Source organism: Convolutriloba macropyga, chromosome 3, assembly GCF_964194025.1.
Source record: "Convolutriloba macropyga chromosome 3, txConMacr16.3, whole genome shotgun sequence".
Taxonomy (NCBI): Eukaryota; Metazoa; Xenacoelomorpha; order Acoela; family Convolutidae; genus Convolutriloba; species Convolutriloba macropyga.
Genome location: NC_134470.1, coordinates 602,589 through 615,903, shown reverse-complemented (window position 1 = coordinate 615,903; position 13,315 = coordinate 602,589). Strand labels below are relative to the sequence as shown.

General features: G+C 34.9%; 1 protein-coding gene across 1 annotated transcript; it reads right to left on the bottom strand.

The window, feature by feature from the left end:
- Positions 1-8,990: 8,990 nt before the first annotated feature.
- LOC142336769 (uncharacterized) lies at positions 8,991-13,069 on the bottom strand. The gene is made up of 2 exons (XM_075385683.1): positions 12,914-13,069; positions 8,991-9,963 (listed from the first exon to the last, which is right to left on the bottom strand). The coding sequence occupies exons 1-2, from the start codon at positions 13,037-13,039 to the stop codon at positions 9,037-9,039; spliced, it is 1,053 nt and encodes a 350-aa protein (XP_075241798.1). The 5' UTR covers positions 13,040-13,069; the 3' UTR covers positions 8,991-9,036.
- Between the last annotated feature and the right edge of the window lie 246 nt (positions 13,070-13,315).

Below are 13,315 nucleotides of genomic sequence, written 5' to 3'. Positions count from 1 at the left end.
ATTGTATTAGGCTGTCTAAACTTGGCATCTTGTTTTTATTTTTGTGAATTGATTTTCTCAAAACTTTTGAATCTGATGCTAGCTTCATTGATCAGTTTTTCTTGACTGATATTACTATGGGTGAAATGATTTTTTCATTTGAACAAGAATCAAATTTTTCTATTTGAACTTGGTAGCTTTTTTGAAAATGGGATCTAATTTTATGAATCTTTGACTAACCAAATTGTGCTGTTAAGCGCTCCAGGTTTGAGATTAAATTTTGTGGAATTAATTGTATTAGGCTGTCTAAACTTGGCATCTGGTTTTTATTTTTGTGAATTGATTTTCTCAAAACTTTTGAATCTGATGCTAGCTTCATTGATCAGTTTTTCTTGACTGATATTACTATGGGTGAAATGATTTTTTCGTTTGAACAAGAATCAAATTTTTCTATTTGAACTTGGTAGCTTTTTTGAAAATGGGATCTAATTTTATGAATCTTTGACTAACCAAATTGAGAGTATCGAACTAGTCTCTTCTAATTAGTGGTCGTAGTCCGTATTTCACAATTACAAATTGATTGTTTTTCGCTGACCAGTTATTGCATTCTATTGGAGTCAATATGATACCTAATGTTGTCACTGATTTGTTTGAGGTGTTTCTGTAATTTGTCCTCTTCTTCGTCAACCACTTTGCTTCTTCAGAACTGTTTATGAGAAGTTCTGCTATGTCCTTTGTCACCATAGAGCACACACTTCCAGAGTCAATTAGAACTGAAATCGTATCATTTCCTATTTTGCCTTTCAAAGTTTGTGGTGTGCTTTCGTGGTAATCATCGATTGCTATTGCTGCCACGCAATTGTCATTTGAAGAGCTGTAGTCGGAAATGTACTTATGATTGTAGTTTTCCGTAAAAACTTTTGTGTCTTGTTCTCCTTCCTCGTTTTCGATATTTCGGATTGTTTTGTTTTTCAATTGCAATGTTCGGTACATTTGGCGGGCATATCTGTCAGACCATAGAAGCCTGGTTTGAATCAATATATGCCTGTTGTATCACCACCAGATGTTTCGAACTAGTCTCTTCAAATGAGTGGTCGTATTCCGTTTTCCACGATTACAAATTGAGCGTTTTTCATTGACCAGTTATTGCATTTTATTGGAGCCATTTTGGTGCCTAATGTTGTCACGGGTTTGTTTGAGAAGTTTTTGTTATTTCTCTTCTTCTTCGTCAACCACTTTGCTTCTTCATAATTGTTTATGATCAGTTCTGCTATTACCTTCGTCCTCATGGAGAACAAACTTCCAGAGTCAAGTAGTAGTGAAATTGTATCATTTTCTCTTTTGCCTTTCAAATTTTGCTGTTTTCTTTTGCAATCATCGTTTGCTATTGCTGCCACGCAATTGTCTGCTGAAGAGCTATAGTCGTAATTGTACTTAGGACTGTAGTTTTCCATTCTGTTTATTGTCTCTTATTCTCCCTCCTCGTTTTTGATATCACGGTTTGTTTCCTTTTTCGTTTGCATTATTCGTCATATTTGGCCGGCATATCTGTCAGACCATAGAAGCCTGTTTTGAATCGGTATGTGCCTGTTGTATCACCTCTAAGTAGAATAAAATTGCAATGATTCGCAGTTTTTGAACTTAGATTTAGCTGACAAATTGCAAAGCGCAGAAATAAGCTTATTGCAAATTGATTGTTGTAAAAAGTATTTTCGCTCCAGGTTTGAGATTAAATTTTATGAGATTAATTGTATTAGGCTGTCTAAACTTGGCATCTTGTTTTTATTTTTGTGAATTGATTTTCTCAAAACTTTTGAATCTGATGCTAGCTTCATTGATCAGTTTTTCTTGACTGATATTACTATGGGTGAAATGATTTTTTCATTTGAACAAGAATCAAATTTTTCTATTTGAACTTGGTAGCTTTTTTGAAAATGGGATCTAATTTTATGAATCTTTGACTAACCAAATTGTGCTGTTAAGCGCTCCAGGTTTGAGATTAAATTTTGTGAAATTAATTGTATTAGGCTGTCTAAACTTGGCATCTGGTTTTTATTTTTGTGAATTGATTTTCTCAAAACTTTTGAATCTGATGCTAGCTTCATTGATCAGTTTTTCTTGACTGATATTACTATGGGTGAAATGATTTTTTCGTTTGAACAAGAATCAAATTTTTCTATTTGAACTTGGTAGCTTTTTTGAAAATGGGATCTAATTTTATGAATCTTTGACTAACCAAATTGAGAGTATCGAACTAGTCTCTTCTAATTAGTGGTCGTAGTCCGTATTTCACAATTACAAATTGATTGTTTTTCGCTGACCAGTTATTGCATTCTATTGGAGTCAATATGATGCCTAATGTTGTCACTGATTTGTTTGAGGTGTTTCTGTAATTTGACCTCTTCTTCGTCAACCACTTTGCTTCTTCAGAACTGTTTATGAGAAGTTCTGCTATGTCCTTTGTCACCATAGAGCACACACTTCTACAGTCAATTAGAACTGAAATCGTATCATTTCCTATTTTGCCTTTCAAAGTTTGTGGTGTGCTTTAGTGGTAATCCTTGTTTGCTGTTGCTGCCACGCAATTGTCATCTGAAAAGCTATAGTCGGAATTGTACGTATGATTTTATTTTTCCATAATTTTTATTTTCTCTCATTCTCCTTCCTCGTCTTCGATATTTCGGATTGTTTTGTTTTTCAATTGCATTGTTCAGAACATTTGGCCGGCATATCTGTCAGACCATTGAAGCCTGTTTTGAATCGGTATTTGCCTTCTGTATCACCGCTAAGTATAATAAAATTGTAATGCCTCGCGGTTTCTGAGTTTAGATTTAGCTGGCAAATTGCAAAGCGCAGAAATAAGCGTATGGCAAATTGATTGTTGTAAAAGTAGTTTCGCTCCAGGTTTGAGATTAAAATTGGTGAATTGAGTTGTATTAGGCTGTCTATACTTGGTTTCTGGTATTTAGTTTTGTGGACTGATTTGCTCAAAACTTTTGAATCTGGTGCTAGCTTCATTGATCAGTTTTTCTTGACTGATATTACTATGGGTGAAATGAATTTTTCGTTGAACATGAATCAAATTTTTCTATTTGAACTTGGTAGCTTTTTTGAAAATGGGATCTAATTTTATGAATCTTTGACTAACCAAATTGTGCTGTTAAGCCGGGGAATTCCATGACGATCAGCTTTTTAATGAGGTTTGGCGGGTTGATGCAGTTTACTATTTTGTTTGTGGTTGCTTGATGCAGATGCCCAGAAGAGTATCGAACTAGTCTCTTCTAATTAGTGGTCGTAGTCCGTATTTCACAATTACAAATTGATTGTTTTTCGCTGACCAGTTATTGCATTCTATTGGAGACAATATGATGCCTAATGTTGTCACTGATTTGTTTGAGATGTTTCTGTAATTTGTCCTCTTCTTCGTCAACCACTTTGCTTCTTCAGAACTGTTTATGAGAAGTTCTGCTATGTCCTTTGTCACCATAGAGCACACACTTCCAGAGTCAATTAGAACTGAAATCGTATCATTTCCTATTTTGCCTTTCAAAGTTTGTGGTGTGCTTTAGTGGTAATCCTTGTTTGCTGTTGCTGCCACGCAATTGTCATCTGAAAAGCTATAGTCGGAATTGTACGTATGATTTTATTTTTCCATAATTTTTATTTTCTCTCATTCTCCTTCCTCGTCTTCGATATTTCGGATTGTTTTGTTTTTCAATTGCATTGTTCAGAACATTTGGCCGGCATATCTGTCAGACCATTGAAGCCTGTTTTGAATCGGTATTTGCCTTCTGTATCACCGCTAAGTATAATAAAATTGTAATGCCTCGCGGTTTCTGAGTTTAGATTTATCTGGCAAATTGCAAAGCGCAGAAATAAGCGTATTGCAAATTGATTGTTGTAAAAGTAGTTTCGCTCCAGGTTTGAGATTAAAATTGGTGAATTGAGTTGTATTAGGCTGTCTATACTTGGTTTCTGGTATTTAGTTTTGTGAACTGATTTGCTCAAAACTTTTGAATCTGGTGCTAACTTCATTGATCAGTTTTTCTTGACTGATATTACTATGGGTGAAATGAATTTTTCGTTGAACATGAATCAAATTTTTCTATTCGAACTTGGTAGCTTTTTTGAAAATGGGATCTAATTTTATGAATCTTTGACTAACCAAATTGTGCTGTTAAGCCGGGGAATTCCATGACGATCAGCTTTTTAATGAGGTTTGGCGTGTTGATGCAGTTTACTATTTTGTTTGTGGTTGCTTGATGCAGATGCCCAGAAGAGTATCGAACTAGTCTCTTCTAATTAGTGGTCGTAGTCCGTATTTCACAATTACAAATTGATTGTTTTTCGTTGACCAGTTATTGCATTCTATTGGGGGCAATATGATGCCTAAAATTGTCACTGGTTTGTTGGAGATGGTTTTGTTATTTCTCTTCTTCTTCGTCAACCACTTTTCTCCTTCAGAGTTGTTTATGATCGTTTCTGCTGTTTCTTTTGTCGCTTTATAGCAAACACTTCCATAGTCAAGTAGAAATGAATTCGTATCATTTCTCTTTTGCCTTTCATTTTATGCGGTGTGCTTGTGTGGCAATCATGTTTGCTATTGTTGCCACGCAATGGTCTTCTGAAGAGCTATAGTCGGAATTGTACGTAGGATCGTGTTTTTCCATAATGTTTGTTGTCTCTTATTCTCCCTCCTCGTTTTCGATATTAGGGATTGTTTTAATTTTGATTTGCATTGTTCAGCATTTTTGGCCGGGCTATGTGTCAGACCATAGACGCCTGTTTTGAATCGATATGGGCCTGTTGTATTACCGCTAATTAGAAAAAAATTGCAGTGCCTCGCGGTTTGTGGATGTAGATTTAGCTGGCGAATTGCATAGCGCAGAAACAAATTGATTGCAAATTGATTATTGTAAAGTATAGTTTCGCGCCAGTTTTGAGATTAAATTTTGTAAAATTAATTGTATTAGGCTGCCTATATTCGGCCTCTGGTATTTCTTTTTGTGAATTGATTTGCTAAAATTTTTTGAATCTGGTGCTAGCTTCATTGATCAGTTTTTCTTGACTGATATTACTATGGGTGAAATGAATTTTTCGTTGAACATGAATCAAGTTTTTCTCTTTGAACTTTGTAGCTTTTGTGAAAATGAGATTTAATTTTATGAATCTTTGACTAACCAAATTGTGCTGTTAAGCCGGGGAATCCCATGATGACCAGCTCGTTAATGAGGTTTGGCGTGTTGATGCAATTTACTATTTTGTTTGTGGTTGTTTGATGGAGATGTCCAGAGTTTCGAACTAGTCTCCTCTAATGAGTGGTCGGAGTCTGTTTTACACGACTACGATTTGAGCGTTTCTTGCGGTTCATTTAATGCTTTTGATTGGAACTAACATGAAATTGATTTTGCTATGACTTTCGTTAAAAAAGAGCATGCACTTCCAGAGTCAAGTAGTAAGGAAATTGTACCGTTTCCAAATTTAGCTTTCAAGTTTTGTGGGTGGTGTGATTTCATGATATTCGTCATTGCCTATCACTGCCACGCTATTTTCATCTGATGAGCTGTTGTGTTTTTGGTATTTTTGTTATTTTCCTTGTTATTCATTGACTCGTTGTGTGTTTCAGTGTTGCTTTCGATGTTTCGTGCTAGTTTCGTCATGTAGTTTATTTGCTTCCATTTGAAGTTTTCGGCACTTTCTTTTCAAATTGGTTAGGATTCCGCATCTGTTGCATTTTCTCCAATGCAATGCATTTTTTGTGTGACTTTGTTGACAGTCTTTTACACATTTCCTGCATTTATTTGCCTGATTTCGTCTATTGAAAATTTGGTTGTTTTGATTTGATCTAATCAGGGAGCGGAAATCGCTTTTATTATGTGGAGTGTTGATGATGAGTTTCGCCGCGGCTTTTTTATATTTGGTTTTTCTGTCCCATTTGCATGTTGTGGCTGCTTGTAGAGATAGGGTCTGTTGTTTCGCTGAGCAAATTTCGCTGAATTTATGTGTTTGGCATAATAGTTATAAATACGTTGCGTTTTACCGTTTCTTCGAAATTTTCGATGTTGCAATTTTTGGCTAGTTCTTTCATTATGTTATATTGTTCAACACTCTCCACCTTTTTTTCTTTTCTCGGGATTAAAAAATATCTATTGAAGTTTATGTTGCGAGATCTAATGAAAGACTGTTCTAATAATTTCCACAATTCTCTTGTTGTCATTTCATTGATGACGGGGTAAGGTTCTTTTATGTTTAAAATTCGCCTCCCCTTGGTTCCGGTGCTCTAATATAGAAAAGAGAAGCATTTGTGATCGCAAAGATCCCAAGGCCGGTCTCAGCATAGTATTCCGGATTTGACTATGTTTTGACATTCGATTACCCAGCTCAGTTTGTGTTGCCTCTGCGCTCTCTTTGAGTTGCCTCATTGGGATCATCAATGGGTTGCTCGTAATTCAGCTCAGGTGGCAGAGTTATATTTGCGGGTTTTGCTCGAAGAAGGGTGTCCAGGACTATTCCTCTCTCTAGGATGGCTAGCTATACCTGGGTACTCCACCTCTCCCAACGAAATGGAGGTTCCGTCGAGGCCCGTTTCCAGAATGCGTCCATGGCTGAAGTTGTTTTCCTGGATCCTGCTGACTGCGCCATGTCGCACACAATTTATATGCGACAATATTTATGGTCGATTCACGGTGCGTACAGACAGATTATTTTTATAATGCTGTTCCGCAGGCTTAAAAACGGTCCTAAACGTTAAGTATGCTATTGGAATGATTAGCTGGCGATTCGGCCATTAGAACTACAGACTAGTTTTGCTAGCCAAATAGAAACTTTTTAACTGGAATCTTTAATTCAGTAGTGAGTTCTAAAAGAACAAAATGGAGGATGAAGATTAACTTAGGCAGTTATGGAGTGGCTGCTAGACAAATTGAATATTCTCGAAAAGAAAATCTGTTTGCAACAACGGGAGAAAAAGTTTAATAATAGAGCTCCAAAGGTATGAACAACAATGTAAGTTAAGAACTGCAAACGTGAAAATTCGCAACTACAGACATAAACAAATCCATCGTGAAAAATAACAAATAAGGAAATGGTGAATGAGCTAAATATGTACAAATTATGGTACCTGTGTGCTACAGTTTAATTTAACTTTGCCAGTTTAGAACACTTTGCGTGGAGTCATATGGACTGCTACAAGCCGTCTTCCTAAATTAAACTTTTCCTATATTCGCGACAAGAGTTATTAAGACAAAGAATACAAAAGCAGTTTGCTTCAGTGTAAATTAATGCTGCATTTGTGAAACAATCTCATGGCTAAAAATAGGCCATCGTGAGGAAAAATCTATGATTACAGGAAGTGGTGAAATTTTGAAAGTTAGTGTTGATTGTGGCTTTGCCTTCTTTTGCGTTTTTCTTGTTCGGGCTTTAGGATTTTGACTGAAAAAGTTGTTACTAAATACCTAACCTCCTATTTTGCTAGTTCTTTTGACCTCAGTGAAATTTATATAAATTTATATAGCACAAAATATCGAATACAGTTAATTTTTTAATAGGAGTTAAAGAAATCGTCCTTTCAATGGTTTGTTTTTGTATCAAAACAACACCCTTTTACTTACAATTTTGAAAAAGCTAGGCACAAATAATGATTTTCTCCTCAGTTAAAAGTTAAACAATTTTTATTGGCTCCTCTGCAATCGTAATTGTTTTTTTTCAGATTTTTTCAACCTTGAGGTATAAAGAAGAAGTTGCTAGTTTTGCAGATTCTTGTTAAAACACAAAATAGTTTCCTAAGGAAAATTTTTCTGCAGCCTCTTGCGTGGGAATTTTGTGAACCTCTCACACAATCATGAGAGCCTTCGTGTTAATATTAATGCACACATTGATACGGATACAATCTAAATACTCATATAAATCTTTCCAGTTTTCATTCCACTAAACGAGCCGAAATATGGTCTAGAAAGATGCCATAAAAATGGAGTAAACAAGATTTGGCGCAAAATTTTTTAATGGTCAGGAAAAAATTTCCACGGCCTCAATGTCTCCTTAAAATCAAATTTGAACGAAAGAAAGCAAAGCGCTTGAATTAAATCCTAGGAATAGGCTTTTGAAAGATGTTGTCCGGGGTTATCTCCGCTAAACGGCTAAACTTAATAAACATAACAAATAATTTTGGAAAATGACGTGAGCTTCATTTTAAATTTAATAATTTAGCAAAAGCTACGCGAGTAATAAAATTTTGAAACCCATTTAAAGTACAATTTTCAGTCGTATTTGCTTTCCTTCAATGTTTGTTTTATGGGACTGATGAATCCTGGAAAGCCTTTTCCCACCTTCAGAAGAAACTTTTTTGTCAAGGCCTGTTGTCGTTTTTCCATCTGCTTAACTTGATTCATTTTCTGACATTTACTAATTAGCACATTTCACATCAGACGTTTGCACATTGCCTTAAACGGAGAGTCGAAATGTTTTTAGAGTGAGTTTTGTTCTTATTTATGTTAATAATTATTAATTAAATCAAATTCAGTAAGAGTTTTTTTCTCCCCATAGATTATGAACATATTAAATTTGTATTTTAAAACACTTATAATTGTATCATTGTATCTATACAATGCAATGGCCAGTCCAACTTATTAGCTATATAGAGCATCGAGGGGGGGGGGGGTTGCAACGTGCATTAGATTAGCTTGATCACACCAGCTTTTGCAAACAAATATTATCCTCACACAGGCTTGCAGCAAAAATTTAGTTCAAACCGACCTATGAAAATAAAATTGAGTTCACTGGAAAAAAACACCTTTGTCAAGTTTCTATCGTACTTATAATTTATTGATCACGTTTTTTTTGTGTTTTCTTCCAGAACTTTCGAAATAGCTGCCAGCCAATTCGTTATGATCTTTTTTCTTTGTGCCACCAGCTTAATGGGGCGTATTATTTGCACACACAGACGCACCTGCCATATTTTTACAAGATGATCTACTATGTAATGACACCTGTTACGTAACAGGGGTGGGGGGGGGACGAAAAAGATCAAAACGTTTTGGGGGGACAGTTCCCAGATGTCTGTCACAGTTTTAAATTGTCGTACATATTTATGGTTTTTTGCTCCAGAACTTTTGAAATGGGTGTCAACCAGTTCGTTTCATAAATATTTGACTCATCACAATTATTATCCCGTCTCAAGAATTCAGCTTTCTTTCCTTCGTAATTTACGGGCTGTCTGAAATGAAAAGATTGCAAAAAAATTGTTTCGTCAAAGGTTTGTTCGTTCAGGTGTAGAGTGTCAAAGTTTGTAGCTGAATTAAGATGCCGTCCCATCGATTTCAAAATTTTTGGTCCGTCCAATAAAATATCTTCACGCCGAGCCACCAAACAGTAATGAGCGAAAAGTAAAATACACGTTTGTGAGCTGTGAATAGTTTTGCCCATATTTAGCCCTTTTTTGAGCACAACACGACCTTTTGAAACCACGAGGTTTGTGTAATTTAATTTGGGAGCCTTCGGCGAACATTCGTGGTAGACTACAGCATCTGGCATCATGAAACTGGTGTATTGTTGGCCGAAAAAACTATTAGTAGCGTTAATTACTTGTGATAACTTGGAAAACTTGTTATGATCGAAACCAACGACCTCGTCAAAATCCTGCACTATTACGTAATCATATTGCAAAGCATGTTTTAACATACAGTACGAAATAAAAGGCGCTTTGAACCGCCTTGCGAAGTTATAAAGCGAAACTGTTTTCACAATAGGCGTCATTGAGACTTCATAACGTGTTAGCAGTCCTTCATTTTCATAAAAATCTAAAATTTGTTCATACTTTTTGCCCAAGTTTATAGGGTACAAATTGGGGCTGAAGTGGGGTTGGTAAATGTGAGAAACGCCAATTAGACGATTGTATTCGAGGTATTCGATAAAGCGGGTAGGGCTCACTGACACGTTGTTTGTGATCGGGGGAGAGCAAAGGCAAAATGTCTTGTCCCTCGGTTTTTCCTAAAACGGAAAATTTCAAAGATATGAAAGTGCATATACAATCAGAATTCCAAGTGTTGAAATTTTCTGCAAAAAAACGCTGCGGGAGTTTTAAAACTACGAGGCACACCAAATTATTCATATCACCAGAGAAATCACCCTCATTATATTGTTTGTTCGAAAAAAGAGACAGTTAAAATTCCTTGAAAATTTAAAACCTTGTCCTTTGCTGGTAAAATTAACGGGCAGAGAGGGAAAACATTACTGAACAATCTGAACTTAAGAACTGTATAGTAATTGTTCCGACCCTCTTGAGGGGGGAGGAACTATATACTCAACTGGGTTTTTTTTGTTCCGTGAATTTTCGCCGCTCGATATATTCATCGTAGAGTTGAGACTGGTAACATTAGAAAGCTCGTCCAGCGTAGAATATGGAATTAAAAAGATTTTTTTAATTTTCGTTTTCTACAGGGAGTTATCGAGGCTTAAACTTCTGAGAAAAGAAGAGTGAATTCACGTTGTTTTTATTCACATTTTCCGGAATTTTTGCCTAAATTTTCGTCAATTTTGCTAAAATTTGTTATAATTTTTAAGAATAGTGTCGTTGATTTTATTTTTGAAGACGAAAAAGCATTTTTGATTGTTTTGATTTAATTTTTTGGTCAAAAAATCTGGATAAACATTTCAAAATTTAGCCTTTTTCATCAACAACAGCACGAAATAAGCTACTTTAGTCCACTTTGATTAAATTTGCCTACAGTACACCCCCAAACAACACTCATACAATCTTTGTAGAATCAGAGGGGGGCTATTTCTACTTCAGAGTCCGCAGAGAGTGCCTTGTAGTTAAAACTTTGCCGTTTTTTGCTAACTTTACTCGTTGATTATCAAAAATGCAAAATTTATTTTGAGTTTCAACTCAGAAATTATCTATATCTACAACATTCGAAAAATCAATTGTTCTTAACGGACAATAAGTATTAACAGGGGTAATTTTGGGCATTCTTGGACTGTTACAATCCAAAAAAAATCGGGTTGTAATCAGTCGGTCTTTTTTTTTTAAAAAAAAGACTTTTTTTTAATAATAAAGAACAGAACATATCAAATCAAAGCTCAGGAGTGATAGGTCCAACCAATTCGCTTGCTAAACAGCTCCAGGCTAATGCATTTAGTTTTTTAATTGAAAGTTTATGGTCGTTTCTTTTTTAAAAATAATTGACTTTTCAATAAATAATAGCTTAATTAACTTTTCCTCTATTTTTTCTTAATTTGTTCAACTTCCAGCTTATTGTCAGCAAAAAAAGACTGCTTCTTCTTTCTACTGAGTTAAAATTTATTCTCGGTTGCAGTTTTAAGCCTGAAATTATTGTTTTCTGGCTTTGATACTACAAGATTTTAGATTTTTGTTTGTTTTGATATTTGCCAGTTTTTCACGTTTCTAATTTTGTCACATTATCACATTATTGACAGTTCTCATGTCACCTTATTAGCATTCAAACTAAGACACAATTGAACATATTAAAATCCTGAAATATATAAATCATCGTTTAAATGGCCTCGACGCCTCTTTCTTGAAGAAATCAATTGAATTTTTTAATTTTGTCTTAACTGTCATTTATACTTTGTCGTTTCGGTCGTATGAAAATTCCTGTATAGTGATAGCTTTCATTGGCTTTTCATGGAAGAATAGAAAAACCGATATTCTGATATTAGCAGATAGCTGATGGCTTTTATGACTTTCAAACCCATCGTTTTCCAAAATTAAAAAAAACTTTTTTAACTTCGCAATTTTGTTCTTTTTATGTTTCTTTTTGTTACCTAATCTCGTTAGTTGATTACAGTTCAAATATGACATTATGGGTGTCAAGGGAATAAAAGGGATTGGTGTCCCAAAATCTTTTTTTAAAGATTTTGTTATGACCTTACTGGCTTCGACACCGCTTTTTCACAAAAAAAAAATTAAATTAATTTGATTTTTGTCATATTTGACGTTCTTTTTGTAGATGCAAGATATATTCTGGATAATTACAGGTCTCGAGGGTTTCCTTTTCATGAAAAAACGACGATATTTAAATAGCTCTTTTCGTAATTAATGCCTGTCATGACATTGAATGTAATTTTGTTTCGAAAAAAAAATTAAATGTATTACATACTTTAGCACTTCGCTTTTTTGTCTACTTGTTACCTAGTCTTACTAATGAATGGCCACGTACTACATTATAGCTGTTTGAAGAAGGCGCAATCAAATATATTTTGAGTGCCAAATTTTGGCTTGACGGTTTTGACAGCGTTTTCTGGCAAGTTTCAATTGAAATTTTGTTTGTTCTTTGTTGTTCTTTTTAGCCGCTCTAAGAAATGAATAAGGTCAGGTCCTAATGCCCTTCTATAGAAGCAGTGGTAATCGCAAATTTGTGGTAATATTAATTTATTCCTAATGGTATTTATTACTTTGAAGTTAATTGTTTCAAAAAAATAAGTTAATTTTTTTTACTTTTCTGTTTTTGTTCTTTTTTGTATAATTGTTACCAAACCTTTTTATGGACTGGTCGCATATGTTTTCTGGTGATTTATAAGTTATTTTTGTTTAGTTTCAGGTTTATCTGACGGTATGTTGACTTTGTTATTAAATTTAGTTTTTAAGAGGGACATAAATTTTTTGATGTAATTAATGTTTGTTGTTGTTGTTGTTTGATTTTGCTGTTCGTTTTGACTCGCTTTCTTAATATTGACATATTACAGCAATCTAATGCATCAATTTTTACTCCACTGAGTTATTTGTTTTGGAGGTTATCTTATCGTTCATACAGAATTTTTTGAAAAAGACTTGGGCTTTTTTGGGATTCGCAAAAAATAATTTTTGGGTTTTTCTATGTTCCTCATTTGGTAGACAATTATGCCAAAATTGTGGATGGGCGGGGTCGGAACCTTATGTGCCATTGCACATTACCGAGCCGCCTTGTTTTGTGTTTACCTTCTCCACATTTGGCTGCAGTTGTCGTTCGACCTCTAACAGATTAGTGGTGGCTTTTCCATGGAAGCGTAAACTGACCAGTTTAGGACACTCCAATTGTCTCTCAAACGGGCAAATGACTAACATACCAGGAAGGACTCCTTCCGTGTGAACTACAATTATAGAGAGGGAACAATTCTTTTCGAATCCCCGTAGAAAATTCCATAAAAACATAGTTTGGTTATTAACAATAAAATATGGCACGTGCTTCGGGGGGGGGGGTGTCAAATAATATGCACCCACTAAGATGGGAAAAGATCCCCCCGCTTAATAAGGGTGGACAAAATGTAGTTTAAGAGTGTAATTTACTTTAACCTAAACCATCAAAACTACTTTTTACACTTTTAATCACACAATTAATTT

What these genes read in the sequence shown, in the direction of transcription:
- LOC142336769 (XM_075385683.1), bottom strand. Translation starts at nt 13,039, where the DNA reads ATGTTAGTCATTTGCCCGTTTGAGAGACAATTGGAGTGTCCTAAACTG. An exon ending in TGCAGCCAAATGTGGAGAAG is followed by an intron (nt 9,964 to 12,913) that starts GTAAACACAAAA and finishes TTTCCGTTTTAG; the next exon opens with GAAAAACCGAGGGACAAGAC.